General features: G+C 51.2%; 1 protein-coding gene across 3 annotated transcripts in view; it reads left to right on the top strand.

Moving 5' to 3' along the window:
• The window catches only part of Bmp1 (bone morphogenetic protein 1), a 45,345-nt gene extending 25,767 nt beyond the window's left edge, over positions 1-19,578 (top strand). For 2 of the 3 annotated variants that reach the window (XM_031361035.1, XM_031361036.1), the window contains 11 exons: positions 1,161-1,277; positions 1,495-1,640; positions 1,772-1,967; positions 2,570-2,695; positions 3,343-3,503; positions 3,852-4,032; positions 7,876-8,001; positions 13,931-14,058; positions 14,179-14,392; positions 15,782-16,032; positions 18,878-19,578. In XM_031361035.1, coding sequence (XP_031216895.1) covers positions 1,161-1,277; positions 1,495-1,640; positions 1,772-1,967; positions 2,570-2,695; positions 3,343-3,503; positions 3,852-4,032; positions 7,876-8,001; positions 13,931-14,058; positions 14,179-14,392; positions 15,782-16,032; positions 18,878-19,012 — 1,781 coding nt within the window. In that variant the 3' untranslated portion in view covers positions 19,013-19,578. Of the gene's footprint in view, positions 1-1,160; positions 1,278-1,494; positions 1,641-1,771; positions 1,968-2,569; positions 2,696-3,342; positions 3,504-3,851; positions 4,033-7,211; positions 8,002-13,930; positions 14,059-14,178; positions 14,393-15,781; positions 16,033-18,877 lie in introns of all 3 variants that reach the window. The other variant, XR_004116050.1, reaches the window with a different exon arrangement.
• The last annotated feature ends 31 nt before the right edge of the window (positions 19,579-19,609 follow it).

Raw genomic sequence — 19,609 nt, 5'->3', positions numbered from 1 at the left:
GTGATGGGGGGTACCTACCCTCCTGAGCATCTTTGGCCCATCGTCTGGGAGAAGCAGCCACATGCTTTCGGATGATTATCTCCTAACTTCTGCTTCTGAGATTCTAGTAGGCCTGTTAGTCACCCAAAGCAACTGACGTTACATCTCCTCTGCAGTGTGTTAGGTCTCTGAAATTACAATTTCTTTCTCATGACTGGCATCCCTAGGCCAGCACCCACCTTCTGTCCCTTGCTTGAAATGTGAGAAAACACACCCATCTTTCAGGAACACACAAATCATCCCTAATCAATTCTTGAGTGCAAAGAATTTTACAGATAGTGAGCTTCGCCCCTTGTGTGGATTCTTATTGAGTTTTATTTGAACAGGATTGCCTTCTGGCCCTGTCCTCAGATTCTGGAGTTTGAGGTTCCAAAGGCATCCCCTGAAGCCCAGGGGTGAGAGGCGTGCCTGGAAGAGCATGCTATGACATTATATGCAGAGAAAGCTGTGTCTGTTTCACTTTCGTTGCTTCTTCACACGGAGATCTCATAAAGTTCAGTAACGGTGGTAAATTTACTTTAAAGAGGTCAGCAATGCTGAGCAGTGGTGGCATATGCCTTTAATCCCAGCACTCAGGAGGCAGGCAGATCTCTGTGAATTTGAGGCCAGCCAGGGCTACACGGGGAAACTCTGTCGTGAAAAAACAAAATAAATAAATAAACAAGCAAACAAAGAGGTCAATAAAACTTTAATCCAGGACTTTGGAGGCTGAGTCCAAAAGTTCAAGGCCAGGGTCTTGAGTGTAGCTCATCTGCTACAGTAATTGCTAGACATGCACAAAGCCAAACTTCAGTTTAGCCACACAGGCCTATAATCCCAGCACTGGAGGTTGAGGCTGTGAGCTTTTGGTGCAAGGCTAGCCTGGCCTACATAGTGAGACCTTCTCTAAAACAAACAACAACAACAACACCCCCCCCCCCAAATACCAATGAAAAGCAAATCAGTGAAGCACACATGTCCTTCAGCTCCTGCTCTGTCCCTTAAGGGGTTTCTGGCTCTTCTGGTGGTCATGAGAGTAGGCAGTTGGGTGGCTGCAGACAGGAGCCCCGAGCCTCCTAGAAAGCCAGGGCTTATGTGAGGAGACCTGGGACTCAAGCATCATCTGTCTTTATTGTCTACAGGCCGATTCTGTGGGGGCAAACTCCCTGAGCCCATTGTCTCCACCGACAGCCGCCTCTGGGTGGAATTCCGAAGCAGCAGCAACTGGGTTGGAAAGGGCTTCTTTGCAGTCTATGAAGGTACTGACGGAGAGGAAGGGGGCCCTTGGACATTCCAGAGTCACTCTCTCCTATTGCCTCCAGGGCCCCCACTGAGGGTTCACTAGCCGGGTGGGAAATGGGGAGCAAGTGGAGTATGTTGGAAGAGTGGGGAAGGGGCTCTTATGCAGGACCGAGCCTGCTGACCACCACTATCCCGTGCTCCATCTCATTACCACCCCATCCTGTGTTCCCATAGCCATTTGCGGTGGTGATGTGAAAAAGGATAATGGCCATATCCAGTCACCCAATTACCCAGATGATTACCGGCCCAGCAAAGTCTGCATCTGGCGGATCCAGGTGTCTGAGGGTTTCCACGTGGGCCTCACGTTCCAGTCCTTTGAGGTAGCCACGGACCCTTTAATCCACCCTACAATGCCTATTGGTTTCCAGGACAGTCTACCTTCCTGAAGGCTCTAGGGATAGGGATCCTGGAAACCAGAGCTCCTTTCCCTGATAGAGCCCCTGACTCCTAGATTGAGCGTCACGACAGTTGTGCCTACGACTACCTGGAAGTCCGAGATGGGCACAGCGAGAGCAGCAACCTCATTGGGCGCTACTGTGGCTATGAGAAACCTGACGACATCAAAAGCACATCTAGTCGGCTCTGGCTCAAGTTCGTCTCCGACGGGTCCATTAACAAAGCTGGCTTCGCAGTCAACTTTTTCAAAGGTACTTCCTCCCCTGTCCCACGTTCTCCTTCGGTGGATGCTCAGTCCTTTATCTCTTTATTCTTCATTCATTCCATGGGAAGACTCTGGGAGAGAGATGCAGGTGATACTGTTAAAGCACTGTGGCTAAGCACTAGCAAAGGTCAAAGGTCATCCCCGTGAGGCGCAGGGCTGTGGAGGGAAAGAGCAAGACTGAGGAGGACGTTTTTAAACTGATGTGGCCTAGGGCCTGCTATTTCCCCAATACAGTGGACACAAATAGCTGCTCCCATATGAGGTGTCATGAAGTGAATGAAGGAGGAAGGAGAGGGGAGTACTTTGGTGGGCCTAGGACATAGGAGGCGAGGGTAGCTGCCAGCTAGCCTGAGTGTTCGGAAGAGGGTTCTCTAGGATTTCCTTGTGGGCTCTCAGCTGCCACAGGAATGTTGGGGTAGCTAAGGGATTAAACAGACAAGCAAGGCTTTCGTCTCACTCCTCCCTGCAACATGGGGAGAGGGGTCATAGGAACCCTGAGACTCTGGGCTTAAACCTCAATCTCAGCGCAGGAGGAAAGGGCAAAGTCCAGCCTGTGGTTGGTGACACCCCTTTCTTTCTTCCTCACAGAGGTGGATGAGTGTTCAAGGCCCAACCGAGGTGGCTGTGAGCAGCGGTGCCTGAACACCCTGGGAAGCTACAAGTGCAGCTGTGACCCCGGCTATGAGCTGGCCCCAGACAAGCGTCGATGTGAGGGTGAGTGCCCCATCCTCCCAGAGCTGTTGGGTTCTTTTCCTGTGTCCTCGGTCCATCACATTTCAGGACAAGCTAGAGAAGTTCTCTAGTGCCATTCTCAGCCGAGAAGGAGAAAGATGTCAGTCCCCAGAACAACTGGCAGGGTGTGATACACACTGGCACTAGGGGCTTTTATTCTGACTCCTTTCTTATTACTGATCTTGACCTGGTAATTGATGTCACCATCTTTCAAAACGGTCATAATCCACCGTTTAGATGCCACTGTTGGCAGAGAGACTCAGCCTGTGTGCTAGTGACAGCCCTTCAGGATAGCAGTTCCAGATCACACTGTTCTTACTGCCTTTGACCAGCTCTTCTGGGTGCATCCCAGGACTGCTACACATTTGTGTACACATTAGCCAGGCCCCTCTGTGTCCCCTCCCAGCAGATACCTGGCCCATCTGCTAGAAGAGGTAGTGGAAATGACTATGAAGCCTCTTCTACAATTAAAATTTGGACTCACCTTCAAAGGCCCCTACCATCTGCCCCACACCTCCAAATTGTGGGCCCACAGACTCCCATATCTCCCCCTGACTGCTGCCTACCCTCAGACCCCTTCCTAGAGTGGGGACTCCTGGTGGATAATACCACCTCCCTTTTCCCTCCAGCTGCCTGTGGTGGATTCCTCACCAAGCTCAATGGCTCCATCACCAGCCCCGGTTGGCCCAAAGAGTACCCTCCCAACAAAAACTGCATCTGGCAGTTGGTGGCCCCCACCCAGTACCGTATCTCCCTGCAATTTGACTTCTTCGAGACTGAGGGCAATGACGTAAGTGCCTCTGGAGCCAAGGTGGGTAGGAAGGTGCGGGCGTAGGGGCTTGGCTCAGTGCCTGCCTTCTACCGTTGGGAGAGTTAGATAATAGGACCCAGAGAACAGAGACTTCCCAGTCTTGGAGGGCTTGCAGGAGCATCTGCGGGTGAGGCTGGACCTTAGTTGGAAGCCTGTGGAATGAGGAAGGCTTGGGGCCAGCTGCCCTGGGGCTCTAAGATGCTCACAGCAGCAGCAGCAGCAGCATTTTATTGGGAGAGTAGATGCTTAGCCTGACAGGTTTCCCAGGGAGTGAGTAGTCATGGCTGGCTTCCTGGAGGCAGCATCCAGAGCGGGGCTCTCCTGCAGGTGTGCAAGTATGATTTCGTGGAGGTGCGCAGCGGACTCACGGCGGACTCCAAGCTGCATGGCAAGTTCTGCGGCTCCGAGAAGCCAGAGGTCATCACTTCCCAGTACAACAATATGCGCGTGGAGTTCAAGTCTGACAATACCGTGTCCAAAAAGGGCTTCAAGGCCCACTTCTTCTCAGGTAACCCTGGATTCCTTCCTCTCCAGCCCCGCCTCCCCCCAAATGGAGTTCCCCTGTCTTCCCTGGTCTCCTAAGCCCCCTGTGTCCCCGACTTATTATCCTATCAGTGCAGCCCCTGAGGCATCTGAATATCTTTATTGGGAAGCCCTTAAAACCTTAGTTATGCCAGGCCTAGGGAGGGGCAGAGCATTTAAGTGCAGAAATGAGGAGGCTGGCAAGCCAAGGCCTGAAAGGGGAGGTTCTAGGACAGAGAGTTCAGATGCCTGAGAACATGGGGCTAGAGAAGAGGGAGGTGTTTGCCTTGGACTGTGTGGGGCAGTTCATCTTGCAGCAGCTGCACTTCTAATCAGGCCCTGCCCACCCAGCACACTGGGTTCATGCCAGGCCTTCCCAAAAGAGGAGTCGCCTCTGCCCTTTAGTAACCAAACTGCCCATTCCCCTGCCCGTGGAAGGCTTGATTTATTCATCTGTCCCTTAGCTTTATCTGGCCCTTTTTGCAGTCCCTCTCTGGGTGGTCCAAACCCAGCCTTCTCAAAGCTGGACCTCTGGGGTCTTGGGAGACCTCTCCCCTGCTCTAGGGATCCCTAAGTCTTTGGCCCTCAGGTCAGTGTGAGGTCAGAAGTAAAAGGGTCCAGACCTAGTAGTGAACTGTGGAAATGCTCTACAGTGGGGTGTGGAAAGAGCAGGAAGCCAGTGGGCAGACTGGAGCAGGTGGCTTGTGGAAGGGTGGGTTAGGGACCTTCAGCCTGAGTTCTCCTGGTGTGGTGGACATAGGGTGGGCAGGACCAGGAAGCCCACGACTTTGTCCATGCTGCCTCCCTCCTCCCCTCCTTACCCAGGGTCCTGCATCCTTCAGCCCCCTATGTGGCTGCCCTGCACCCTTGCCTGTCCCACCTCGATGCCATGCACCTGTCCCCGTGCACTGGTTCCCTGCTTGGCACTGCCAGCTGTCCTGCTCTGCTTAACATGCCCTGTTGAGCCATTGCCCCCAGTCCCCTGCCCCACCGCTTGCTGAGACCCTCTCCATGTAACACCAAGCCCGTCCTTCCCTAGGCCCACTTAGACAAAAAAATTAAAAAAAAAAAAACAAAAAAAAAAACAAAAGTGCTTTCCAGAGGGCTGAGGGGATAGAATACCTGCCAGGGTAGACTTCTCAGAGAAACCATTACCTGCTTACTCTTGTCTGTCTCTGCCCTTCTGCTGCTCCAGTCTTGGAGAGGATGTGGGGGATATTCCCATGTTTGTTTGGAGTCACTGCCTTGTCTCCCCACCCTCCACATAGTACTCAACACTGTACAAGATATGTACATGCATGTACATGTGCTCACACCCTATGTGTACACACATGCACACACACGCCTGCATATATATGCATTGCCCCTTGCACAAGAAACTTGCAGAGGACCCTCATCGATGGGCATCAGAGCTCAGCCTCAGGGCCTGGGGCGTGTGACTCTGGCCCCCAGGAGGGGGCTGTGTGGACTTTTGGGACACCCATCAAGGAGACCCTAAGACAAGAAGGAGAAGCAAGAGCCTGAAGACCTTCAGTCTGACCCCCCCAGCACCTCCGGGGCATTTGGGCACTGTAGGGTGAGTGCCATCTCCTTGTTGGGGTCTGTGCCACCTCCCTTGCCCTAATCCTTGCAATGTCTTCTCCAGTCACAGAATGGGCCGTCCACTCTTCAGGGTGAGCCAGGGTGCGCCACAGTCCCCTCCCAGATGTTCAGGCAGCCATCTGCAGAACTGACATCCCCACACATTACTTTAGTCTTTCACTTACCCATCCACTCATTGGTTTTCTTTTACCCCACCTGTGTGTCCCAAGCCCTGGACTAGGTATTTGGGGAGCATATATGAAGGTACGAGGGTCCAAACATGCTAGGGAGGCCATGGCTTACTTCGTTGCGAACTAAGCTCCTGGAGCTCCTACCAGAGTCCTCGGAGAGGCATCTCACAGTACAATGGCAGCTTTCTTGGCCAGGCTCTGATATCCTGGGGAGGAGCCTCTGTGAAGGAGCTTGACCACTCTACCTCTTAGATACAAGCTCCTGCGGACTCTTGATGCATCTATCGCACCTGAGCAATAGCAATGAGAAATAGGGCCTTCTGGAATTAGTGCTACAGCCTTCAGGCTCCTGTCCTCAGCATAGACTCGGAACTGTCTACTTATCACAAACCTGGTCAGTGGAATGCCAACAGCCATCTTTCCACTTCACGGCTCATCTCTGGAATTCTGGGTGTAATCGGGATCCACACACTTGTCCTGCGTGCCTGCTTCTACGCTAAGCACCTGGGCTTTGAACAATGGTGTGGCACACATAAGCCTGTATGTGCCTCTCTGTGTGTGTGCATGAGTGTGTGCCTGTCAGCATGTGAGCAACTCTACATGTCAATGCCCACACGATGGGCATGAACACCACTGTGTGCATGTGTGTCTGTATGCATATTGGGTCCTCATGTCTCTGTGTATGCAGGTTTGTCTGTCTTCCTATATGTGTCTGCTCCTGCTTGTATGTTTCTCTCTGCATATTGCTTCCACACACATATGGAGTAGGTCATATGGGTCTTGTGTGTACACCCACACGCAGATGGTTGTGTGTGCATGACTGTGACTTTGGGTCTGAGCCTTCATGATGTACTATAGGTGTCTGCCTCTGTGTGTGTGTGTGTGTGTGTGTGTGTGTGTGTGTGTGTGTGTGTGTGAGATGCCCGACATGTGTAAATGTTTATCTGTGTTTCCATGTTTTGTTCAGCAGTTTTTTCATGCACGGGGCTGTGTTTATGGTTGTGTTCCTGGGTGTGTATGTTTGTGTCTCACACACTCTGTAGGCAGCCGTCAGAAGGAGGGTGAGCAGAGCCCTATCCACCGCTCCCCTCTGCCAGTGACTCTGAGCTTCTCTTCCCCCGTGTGCACGCCTCAGAGTGTGCCGTCCCTCCAGCCCTTCTCCTTGCCACAGGCTCAGTCTTGTTCCCTGTTGCTGTGCCTCCTGCTAACCCAGCCGTAGTGACATGGCTGTCCTGCATGTGGGTCTGCCTGCCCTCCCGCCCCACTCTTCCCTGTCCACCTGTCTGGAGACCCTGGGTCTAGTTTTTATTGATTTCCTTCCCTGGTTCCTGCCCTCCACTCCCTTCACCCCCACTCCTTTGTCCCTTTTCTCCTTCTCTCTCTCTCATTTCAGAAAAGAGGCCAGCTCTGCAGCCCCCTCGGGGACGCCCCCACCAGCTCAAATACCGAGTGCAGAAAAGAAACCGGACCCCCCAATGAGGCCTGCCAGGCCCCCAGACCCTTCATTACTCAGGAAGCTCACCTCGGACGGAGTGGGCTGGGGGCTTCGGAGCCCACCCATTCCCTGCCTCCACTCTGCCATTCCAGCCTCCTCCTTTGGCTGGACAGAACTGGTGCTCTCCTCTCCCCCCCGCCCCCTCCCATTTTGATGGTGTCTGTGACATTTCCTGTTGTGAAGTAAAAGAGGGACCCCTGCGTCCTGCTCCTTTCTCTTGCAGTCTGCTTGTCCCTGTGTCTGTTTTTCCACTTGTCCGTCTGTCCAGTAAGCAGGTAATGGTAGAGGTCCCCATGCTGGCCAGCTCCAGACCCTAGCCCTCCCTCCACCCTTCTGCCCACCTCTACCTTCTCTGCCCAGAGCGGAGGCGGGCCCAGCTGGCTCCACTGAAGCAGTGACCAGAGAGCTCTGTCATCACCCTGACCTCCCACTCTGCACCCAGACCCCCTGAGCGAGCACCCCCTCCCTCCCACGGGAGGAAGCCCTGCCAGGCCTCCTGCCTCCCCTGGGGTGAGCAGACCTCAGCCCACACATACCCACCGCTCTTGTTTGTGTCCTGCAGACAAGGATGAATGTTCCAAGGACAACGGTGGGTGCCAGCAAGACTGCGTGAATACATTTGGCAGCTACGAGTGTCAGTGCCGCAGTGGCTTCGTCCTTCACGACAACAAACACGACTGTAAGGAAGGTAAGATCTGCATGGAGGACGAGGAGGATGGAGAAGGGGACCAGGGCTTGCCGGGCACCTCACACTGCCCAGAGACAGCCCCGTGCAGACATCTCTATCCTGAGCAAGGAAAGCTAGCAGCTCCCAAGTGATGCAGGGACCACGCTCCCTCACTGTGGTACCCAGGTCACATGCACAGGCACTCTCCCCTTGTCCACATCAGCAGAAGAGTCCACTTTGTTGTTGTTGTTGTTGTTTGTTTTTTTGTTTTGTTTTGTTTGGTTGGGTTTTTTTGTTTTGTTTTGTTTTTTTCTTTCGAGACAGGGTTTCTCTGTGTAGCCCTGGCTGTACTGGACTCACTCTGTAGACCAGGCTGGCCTCCAACTCAGAGATCTGCCTGCCTCTGCCTCCCAAGTGCTGGGATTAAAGGCGTGCGTCACCACTGCCCGGCCATTTCTAAGATTCTTAAAACCTGAATCTAGGCTGCGTGTGGTGGCACATGTCTTTAATCCCAGTACTCGGTAGGCAGAGAGGTTGATGGATCTCTGTAAGTTCGAGGCCAACCTGGTCTACATAGTCAGTTCCAGAACAACCAGAGTTATACAGAGAAACCCTATCTTGAACCTTGCTCCCTCAAAAAAAAAAAAAAAAAAAAAAAAAAAAAAAAAAAAAAGCCCAAAGCCCCGAATCCAAGACTTTCTGTTTGTTGTGGCCTCCTCTGACACACAGAACAGATAAGATAGCAGCTAGGAGCACAGACTCTGAAGCTGGGTGGCCTGGCCTGGATCTGTCACTTGGGTAACTTTGTGCCCTTGAGTGGCCTGCTTATTCACTATTCCTGTGCAAAATGAAGATCATGCTCATTCCTAAAAAAGAGCAGGGCTGGGAAGTTTTGGAGTCATCCCAGCCACACAGTTAAGTGTATTGCCATCGCTGGCCACACTTTTCACTCTGGGGACTCCGAGCGGGACTGCCATTTTCTGATGCTAGAGTCCTGAATATACATGATAAGTGCCCTAACCTGAATATTTAAAATCCAGAATGTTCTAAAAATCTGAAACTTTTTGAACACTATCATGATGCTACAAATAGGAACTTCTACCCTTGACCACCTGTGATTGGTTGTAATCAAATCTCAGGCACACTAAAAATATTATGGAAAATACCTTCATCCAGGGATTGGCAAGATGGCTCAACCTGAGTTCGTCCCTAGAAACCTACGTAAAGGTGGAAGCAGAGAACCAACTCCACAGAGTTGCCCTCTGGTTTCCACATGATGATGATGATATTATTATTATTATTATTATTATTATTATTATTATTATTATTTTAAAGATTTATTTTATTTTTAATTGGGGGAGGAGGGCATGCATGTGCACATGACTGCAGTTACCAGTGGTGGCCAGAAGAGGGCACTGGATTCTCCAGAAGCTGGAAATTTGATGTGGATGCTGGGCTCTGAACTTTGACCCTCTAGAAGAGGAGTACGTGTTCTTAGCCAATAAGCCATCTCCTCAGCCCCAAATTTCACAAAGTTAAGAAATAGCTTTAGGCTGTGTTCGTAGGGTATATATGAACCGTGAAAGAATTTAGCTAAGACTTGAGCGCCACCCTTATCGCTCATTACCTACTCTCTCCTACTGCCAACACTTCTGGTCCCAAGCATTTTGCATAAAGGATGTTCAGAGTATTCAAAGGCATCTCCCCTCCCAACACACAGAGCACCCAGTGCTCTTTGGACATGATACAGCCCTGTTCCAACTTCTAAGTTCTGTGCCCTGTACAGGTAGGTTTGAGCAATTGCAACCCCGACAGCCTAACGCCCTGCCTCCTCCACCTCTGAATGTGTGACTTGGGGGAGAATCACTTAACCCCTCAGAGCTTGTGTCTTCATTCATTGCACGATAAAACAAACGAAACCCTGCTCTTTCGAGGGCTGAGCCGTGTTGCTATTCTTCTCCTACTCACTGAGATAGCCCCTAACAAATGACTCTTAACTATCATTAAGTGAACAGCCAGAGTCTAAATAAGGAAGCTCCGGAGCAGAACTGAGAGAACTGAAGCACCCGACGGTGAAGCTGCGTGAAGCCGAGAGCTTCCACCAAGCGCTGAGGGGGCCCGGGTACAGAACTTCTGACTCACAGAGCACCCGCTGCCCTCAGCTAGCTGATCCCAGTCCTCTGCTTTTCTAAGCCACATTCCCCTCCTACAGTTTTAGATAGAAAGGGATGGTGACTTGCTCCTCGGCTCACCTTCTGGTGCACGTAGAAACACTCATGATTCCTCCCTTGGAGGTAGGCTGATGCAGATCAGGCCTCGTGCCTGGCTCCCATGGAAGAACTAATTCTGCTAAAAGTTCTTTGGGGGGAATGGGCACAGAGATGGCACCCAGCCTGAGAAGAGATGTGGGCATGTATGGGAGGCAGAGCAGGAAAGCCTGTGTGGAGGTAAGGTGGGTGGAGTAGCCACCAGAGGCTACAGGTTGAGCGATGGGGACAGTCCCTACACAACAGCGAAGAGACAGGCTCTACACACACACACACACACACACACACACACACATACACACACACAGAGAGAGAGAGAGAGAGAGAGAGAGAGAGAGAGAGAGAGAGAGAGAGAAATGAACCTTGACTCTGATTTCAGTGTGTAGCCCGTGACTACCTGTCTCTCTTCCTTGATAACCCCACCACACATTGACTGATTGCTTTCTCTATCCAGCCTTGTATAACCCAAAAACTATCTGAAGAAAACAACTTAAAGAAGGGCTCAGGAAGGGTTTGGTCCATAGTTCCTTGGCTCCATCACTATGGACTTCAGACAAGGCCAAAAATCATAGCAGGGAGTTCATGATGGAGCAAGGAGCAAAGCTGCTCAACTTATGGTGACCCCAGAAGGGTATGGGGGAGCAGAGAGGCAGAGAGAGGCAACAGTGACCAGGAACAAGGCACGTGCCCTTCAAGGACACATCCTCAGAAGGGTGCTCTCCCTCCAGGCTCCACCTCCAAGAGTCTCCAACCCCTTTCCCTCCCAACAGCCTGTTCAGTTATAAACACGTCAGTGGATCAATCCATCAATGAGATCAGATCCCTCATGATCCAGTGACAGTACAAAGGCCATATTGCTGCCCTGGGAACAAAAACTTTATCTCTTGAGTGTACAAGGGGACATTTTAGATCTAAATCATACACTTGTCTCTAAGGGTTCCCACTACTGTATGCTCATGAATACTGATCATTGGCTTTTGCTTTGTTTCGGGATGGGGTCTCACACCATAGTCTAGGCCAGCCTTTACCTGACCTTGCAGCAGTGAGCTTTTAAATGTGTGTTTGGAAGGCCATGCTTTGTGTGGAATCCAAGTGGCTGTAGATAGAGAAGGCCTAGGTGATGAGCATGTGGTGGTGGCCAGATATTTGGGAGACCAGCTTAGGGAAAAAAAAAAAAAAAAAAAAAAAAAAAAAAAAAAAAAAAAAGCAAGAGACATGGGAGAGTGACTTCAGGATCTCACAGGCTCCAGGACTGGGAGAAGGTGGTCCTGGGTAAGTGTTCCCTGGCTACTGGCAGCAGTGGACCCCGGCTTCCAAAAGACCAGTCCATTTCCATAGAGAGTCATTACATTTTTCTCAGAGGCCCCAGGATGGGAGGGAAGGAGAGTCAAAGAGGGCTCCCATCTTAGAGCCTTGTTTCTTCACACCTCAGGAGGGAGACTGATCTGCTGCTGGGAGTAAAGGTACTGGAGACAGTAGATTGATCAGGCTGGAGGTTTGGGACAGCTGCTGATAGATGAACTTGACCAGGAACAGATGCAATGAGGATCTAATGATCTGGGGGCCCTGGTGAGGCAGGACACCACAAACAGACTTTCTATTTGTTTCTTTATTTTGGCTATGTATGTGTTCAAGTGTGTGTGTGTGTGTGTGTGAGGGGGGGAGTTGCATGTGGATGCCACAGGTTGACATCTGGAGTCTCCCTCAATCATTCTTCACCATACTTTTTTGAGATAGGGTCTTTCACTGAGCCCGGGGCCCAATGATTTGGCTAGACTAGATGGCCAGTCTAGTTCCAGGGATCCTCCTGTCCCTGCCACACTGGTGCTGAGAATTTAGGTGTGTGGTATCACACCTGTCTTTTATGTGGGCACTGGGGATTGAATCCTGGGATTTATATTTGTATGGCGAGCACTTATTTGTTTGTTTGTTTTTGGCTTTTTGAGACAGGGTTTCTCTGTGTGGCTCTTGCTGTCCTGGAACTCACTCTAGATCAGGCTGGCCTTGAACTCAGAAATCCACTGCCTCTGCCTCCCAAGTACTGGAATTAAAGGTGTGTGCCACCACTGCCAGGCTGGCAAGCACTTTATTGACTGAGCCATTCCTCTAGAATCCTCCTCTTGTTTATTTGTGCATTTGCTTTGTATTAAAGATTGAACTCAGGGCCTTACACATCCCAGGCGAGTGATCTACCACTGAGCTCCATTCCCAGGTCTCTTTTTGTTTTTTATTTTGAGGGGAAAGTCTTGCTGAATTGTCCGATCTGGCTTTTAACTTACTCTATAGCTAGCTGAGCTTGTAATCCTTCTGCCTCGATCTCCCTTGTAGTTGGATACAGCATATGCCATCGGGCCCAGCTGAATGGGCTTTCTCGTTTGTCAGCATTCTGGTGATCGGCCGTATAATCCAGTGGCAGAGGGCAGCCAACTGGTCTATACTATGTTGGAAGACAGAATTCTAGGTGATGGGGTCCATGACCTGAATTCAAGCAAACTCCATCTGAAAATACAGTTAGCCCCACGATGGGTCCCTCTGTATTAATGTTGCTCAAATTTTTTTTTCTTGTCATTATTCCTCAAACAGTGCAGTATGTTGCTGAATGTGGTGGTACACACGTGTAACCTCAGTATTCAGGAGCCAAAAGGGTTATGAGTGCAAGCCGAATGTGAGCTATGTAGAAAGACCCTATCTAGACAGACAAACAAAAAACCCATTTACATAATGTTAAATATGATATAAGGACCCCCAAGATTTAAAGTGCAGAGAGTGGGCTGACAATGTAGCTCAAAGCTTTTGCCCAGCATGTAGAACACCCTGGGTTTGATTCTCCGCACCATATAAACTGATCATGATTGGCACCTGCTGATAATCCCAGCACTTAGGAGATGGAGGCAGGGGCATTAGAAGTTCAAGAACATCCTGAGCTATGTGAGACTGATGGGGTTGGGGGAGGGAGTGAAGGAAGGGAAGGAAGAAGGGAGGGAGTGAGGGAGAGAGAGAGAACAATTACGGGAAGGTGTGTGTTGGGAGGATCTCTGCAAATATTACACCATTTTATTATAGAGACTTGAGCACTGTGGATTTTGGCAGTTGTGAGAGGGTCTAAATCAAATCCCTTCTGGGTAGTTAGGGACCGCTAAGCACGCTGGGAAAAAATGCAAGAGGGTGATACATGCTGGGAAAACCCAGAGTGAGGTTGTAAGGGGAGATAAGAACTAGAAGAATTGAGAAAATCAGAAGTCAGAGAGGCTGTGATGGGTGGTAGCACTCGTCCATTGCTGTCACCTGTGATAGAAGTGGGAGTGGAGTTTGGGGATGACTGAGTCAAGTGCCAAAGTTGCTGGTAACTATGGAGGCTGCTGGGGTCCAAGAGATGACAGCACCTCACAGTGCATCAAGGTGCACAGGTGGTCAGAAGTGGTATGGCCAGGCTGTCACAAAAGGGTAGTAGACCTCTCTGCTGCCCTTAGGGGTCTCAATCAAGGCTTCATTAGAAACCAAGTCATTAAATTCCTAAAATGGGTAACTGAAAGAAGAGGAAATGGTGTGCGTTTTCAGTCCATTTTGTGAATGGAGGACAAGAGGCAGAGCAATGGAGTGGGCAGGAGAGGTGCCCCTTCTTCATAAGAAGCACTGGGGTGGGAGGTCCCTGGTCATCCCCTTCTGTCACTCATATCCTACAGCTGGCTGTGAACACAAGGTGACATCCACCAGTGGCACCATCACCAGTCCCAACTGGCCTGACAAGTACCCCAGCAAGAAGGAGTGCACATGGTCTATCTCCAGCACCCCTGGGCATCGGGTAAAGCTGGTAAGATACCACTTGGCACCCTGTATGGACACCTTGATCCTCCATGCCATGTGGACTTCTCCCCCCACCCAGCTGCCCTAACCATGCCTCTAGTCTGGACTCCTTTCTTGTATCCTCCAGACTTTCGTGGAGATGGATATTGAGTCTCAGCCTGAATGCGCTTATGACCACCTGGAAGTGTTTGATGGACGTGATGCCAAGGCACCCGTCCTTGGCCGATTCTGTGGCAGTAAGAAGCCCGAGCCAGTCCTGGCTACAGGCAACCGCATGTTCTTGCGCTTCTACTCAGACAACTCGGTACAGAGGAAAGGTTTCCAGGCATCTCACTCCACAGGTGAGGCCAGCCTTGGGCTAGGCGACACTCCTACACTGATGTTTGCTCTCGGTACACTGCTGACTTTGGATGCCAACCTTGGCCTTGAGTTTACAAAAGGCCTTTGAGGGTTTATAGATCAGATCCTTGTAGCCCCAGGGCCGATACTGTATTCTGAGGACCAGATCATTGGGGCGAATACTAAGGGATGCCAAAGAAGTCGTAGGGACGATGAAGATCAGAAAACAGGGTGCTGTTACAGCAATTGTTAAGGAACCTAGGGACGAGGAGAGCATCATTCTAAGTAAAGTTCAGAAAATGCGCCTAGCAGGAAAAGATCCCAGCCCACAAGGAGCTTGCTGTGCATTTGTTTATTTGACCAGGTGACAGTCAATGACCCCTTACCCCGTCCACCCCAGGAATTCCTAGTCAGCGGAGAGATAAGCCAGGCATTGATGCAAGACAACGAATGACAAGGATAAAAAGAAACAGGGGGAAAAAAAAACTGACTTGAGGGAGCTGGTAGAGTCATTCCACGTAGTGCGGGGAGGGTGCAAAGTTCCAGCAGGGTTCAGGGTACACACATGTGGACAGCAAGTCACCTGGTCTGACTAGAGCAGGGTGAGGGTGTGGCATGGCAGTGGCAAAGCTAGAGACCAGTCCTGGGAGGCCAGAAGGCAGGCCAAGGATATCAGTATTGGATTTCACTGGCTACTGGTAGGTCCTGGGCATCCCAGAATCGATCAGTTCATGGACCCTCATCCTTTCCTTTGCCTCTTTCAAGGCTTCCTTCACCTCTCGCACAGAAACAGACCGTAGGGTATTAGAGGAAGTCCAGGGGCACGCAGAGAAGAGTGGTTGCTGTGTTGTTCATGCTCTGCTTTTCATGTGCCTTGCCCGGCACAAGTACATAAACTAGAGGCTGGAACTCCATCTGGCTTGCAAACCTTAGTGTGTGAGCTGCCATGGAGTAAGCCAACCCTTAAAAACCAGTTCATGCACAAAATCCAAATGCACAGCTTTTCTCTGTAAGTTTAAAGTCCGATGGTGCCAGGCTATGTTCTTCCATGACAGCCCTCAGCTTAGAACACAGGAGCAGTTCCTTCTCATGTAAAGTTAACCTTTCCCCTGACACCACTGCTCTACACTACCTCTTACTTAGGGAACACCCTAGAGTGTCCCTTAGCCTCCTCCCTGGGTTTCCATCCAGAGATGGTCTAGTAGGGTATTTGCTTGAGGCTAAGCCAGATCCCACTTAGCACTGGCCACATGGCCTCCGTAGTGGGAATTTGTCTCTGTGGTTCAGGGTGGTACTGCACAGGACTGTGAATGTGGTGGTCAACCTTGCGATCAATCATCACACTGATTGGTCAATCAGTGGTGATCAATCTTGTCATCCACTCCCTGCAGAGTGTGGGGGCCAAGTTCGGGCAGATGTGAAGACCAAAGACCTTTATTCCCATGCCCAGTTCGGCGATAACAACTACCCTGGAGGGGTGGACTGCGAGTGGGTCATTGTGGCTGAGGAAGGCTATGGCGTGGAGCTGGTGTTCCAGACCTTCGAGGTGGAGGAGGAGACCGACTGTGGCTATGACTACATAGAGCTCTTCGATGGCTATGACAGCACAGCTCCCAGACTGGGGCGCTACTGTGGCTCTGGGGTAAGCACCCTGCCTTTGAACCCTAACCCTAACCTCCAGCTCTGGTGCAGCTAGCATCCCTGGAGACCTTGCTGAGTGGAAGGGTTTGCCTGGCCCTCTGAGAAGCTAATCTGGGAAACCTAAAGGTGCTCACAGAGACTGTCACACCCTGGGCTATCCTTACCCAGGAAACCAGGATCCTTTCTGGGTAGTGTAAAGGTTTCCACCACCCCTGGCCTTGGCCCCACCCATGCCTAGGCTCCCTTGGGGCCAGTTTGGTCTGGCTTGCAGAACTGCGTGTATCTGGAAATGGAGGTGATAGGGTTCTTCCTGATCCACTCAACCCTTGACCTCATCACCACCACTTTCCAGGCCTGAACTGGTGAGGGATGGGGGACAGAGGTTAGGGCCAGAACCAGAAGCAGGGGCCCTGAGCTAGGCTCTCGCTAGACTGTTTGGACTACACCATTGTTTCTTTCCCCTGGTGTGTCCTAAAGTCTTTGCTGCTGCTATCCAAGCAGGCCCCTAAGGGTTGCTTCTGAGTCCATAGAGGGTATGCTGAAGCTATGGACACAATCACTTTGGCAGCTGTACAAGAAAGGCCAGACCCAGTCCATGGATACATACATTTATTTTCCTCCCAGTAACAGATTAGTCTCTCTCTCTCTCTCTCTCTCTGTCTCTCTCTCTCTCTCTCTCTGTCTCTCTGTCTCTCTCTCTCTGTCTCTCTCTCTCTGTCTCTCTCTCTGTCTCTCTCTCTCTTTCTGTCTCTCTCTCTCTTTCTGTCTCTCTCTGTCTCTCTGTCTCTCTCTCTCTTTCTGTCTCTCTCTGTCTCTCTCTCTTTCTGTCTCTCTCTGTCTCTCTGTCTCTCTCTCTCTTTCTGTCTCTCTCTCTGTCTCTGTCTCTCTTTCTGTCTCTCTCTCTCTGTCTCTCTCTCTGTCTCTCTCTCTTTCTCTCTCTCTGCCTCTCTCTCTTTCTCTCTGCCTGTCTCTCTCTGCCTGTCTCTCTCTCTCTCTCTGCCTCTCTCTCTCTCTCTGTCTCTGTCTCCCTCCCCTCCCCTCCCCTTCCCTTCCCTTCTTCCTCCTGTCATCTTTCACCATTTCCCTCACATGTATCCACACTCACATGGACACTCTGATGTAGTCCTTGGCTCCTGCCTCTCTCTCCTCTCATTTGCTGCCCCAGGAAAGGCTAAACTTCCCTGGAGCAGTCTCAGCTGCCAGGCCCAGCCCTGGCTGGACCTCCCCTTAGGGGCTGAGCTGCAGCCTAGCATGAGCAGCAGGGACTGGGCCAAGGAGAAGCAGGCTGTGGGGGGAGAGGCTATGTACAGCTGTCAGCCTGCCTATGTCTCTGGTACCTCTGGCTGTCATATTAGTGTTTCCTACCTGCATAGACACACACACACACACAAAATGAAGTGTTCCCACGGGGGCTCTTTCAGGGACATCCCTAGGCTGGGGCCAGCAGAGGGGATGTGGGAGAGGAACTCAGGCAGGGCTTCTTGGCACAGTTACTGGAAATGTCTTCAAGGCTGTGGAGGATGATTCCTTCTATGCTTGGAGGGCATAAAGTCACCTCAGAAGGACATTGCCTGTCTCCCTCAGCCCCTGGCCCCTGGCTTGAGGCAGCTCTTCAGGGTCTGGAGTCAGAGCAAAGATTGAATCTAGAACCATAACTGGGGCAGGCGTTGAAAGAGGTGAAGGACAGCAGAACCCATCCCTGGGCTCCCTGCCTAGCCTGGCAGAGAGAGAAAGGGTAGTCCGTCCTCTCTGAGTAGCATGTGCTTGTGATCCCAGTACCAGAGAGGCAGAGACAGGCAGACCCCTAGGTTCACTGGCCAACCACTACGTGGCAAGTTCCAGGCCAGTGCGATCCTATCTCACTAATTAATTAATTAATTAATTATGATTGGTACCCGAGGAACTATACCCTCTAACCCTGTACACACACACACACACACACACACACACACAGAGAGAGAGAGAGAGAGAGACAGAGAGAGACAGAGAGACAGAGAGACAGAGAGACAGAGACAGACAGAGACAGAGACAGACAGAGAATACATAAATAAATGAATAAATAAAAGCAATGGCTGGCTCTGAGCTGAGCCTGGTGAGCTGGTTTTGTTTTGAGGCAGGGTGTCACTATGTAAACCTGGCTGGGCTTGAACTTACTATGTAGACCAGGCTGACCTTGACCTCACAGAGCTCTGCCTGCCTCTGCCTCCTGAGTGTCCCTAATGCTGAGATAAAGCCCCTACACCTGCCCAGCTCTGATTCTGATCTTTAAGCAAGCTACCCTCTCCCAGATTTCACCTTAAAGTCCTGGTAGCAATCCTGCATTTTTTTAAATTATTTTTTAATTTGTGGGTGGAGCGAGGGGACTTATGCAGTACCTGAAAAGGCTAGGTAGAGGCATCAGATCCTCTAGAACTAGAGTTCTAGGTGGTTGTGAATCACCCATTGTGGGAACTGAACTCAGGATCTCTAGAGATCAGAAAGTGCTCTTAACTGCTCAGCATCCCTCCAGCCCTCCCTCCCTCCATCCATCCATCAATCTTTCTTTCTTTCTTTCTCCCATCCTAACATACACACACACACACACACACACACACACACACACACACACACACACACACCAAGTGGTCTCATTCTCACTGGAGAGTCCAGACTGTTCTCCTTCTGGCTCCATTTCTTGAGTGCTGGGATTGCAGGCAATCACCACCTGCTACATGGGGACTCTTGAGACACCAAGGATCCCAGGGAGGGAAGCCAGTAAGCACGGTCCCATCCCAACTCCCCATGCCCACCCTTCCCCCTGGCACGGTCCCATCCCAACTCCCCATGCCCACCCTTCCCCCTGGCAGCCTCCAGAGGAAGTGTACTCGGCCGGAGATTCTGTTCTGGTGAAGTTCCACTCTGATGACACCATCTCCAAGAAAGGCTTCCACCTGCGCTACACAAGCACCAAGTTCCAGGACACACTCCACAGCCGGAAGTGACCTCGGCCCCTGCTTGGTAGTGGGAACTGGAGTCCTGCTTCCCTCTGTCACCCAGACTGGACAACGGGGGTGACAGGCAGATGGTGACACATTGTCCCTCACCCTCAGGCACCAGGACCTACGGGGCCAGTGGGCCGGGTATCATCAGGAGGCAGGGGAATTGGACTCCCTGTAAGCCAGTTCCCCACAGCCTCCTGTCAGTGGGGCCAGGGAACCGGAGCTTTCACCAAGACACTTGAAGTGACCATTCCTCCTTGGGGCCCTGCCTGGGGTAAGACAGTCTCTATGCAGGATCCTGCAGCTTTCCCTGCCGTCTCTACACACTGTATTGTGTATAGCCGGTGTCCCTAATCTTCATTGTAACGTACGTTTCCTGCCCCTCCTCCAGCCTCAATTTGGTTTTATTTTGACCCACCACTTCCATGCTTCCTGGTTATCCCCTCGGAGCTGTGGTGGGGAGTTGGAGAGGAGGGAGTGGATGAATAAGACAGGGCTTCTCTTAGGCCCACTGGCTCGTCAGCCACACCAGGGCACCCCAGCCAATAAACAGAAAGTGTTACAGCCAATATCCTGTGCCAGATGCTGTCTATGATGCGC

This window comes from Mastomys coucha, unplaced genomic scaffold (assembly GCF_008632895.1).
Source record: "Mastomys coucha isolate ucsf_1 unplaced genomic scaffold, UCSF_Mcou_1 pScaffold9, whole genome shotgun sequence".
In the NCBI taxonomy this organism is placed as follows: domain Eukaryota; kingdom Metazoa; phylum Chordata; class Mammalia; order Rodentia; family Muridae; genus Mastomys; species Mastomys coucha.
This window is presented reverse-complemented; position numbering and strand designations above follow the sequence as displayed.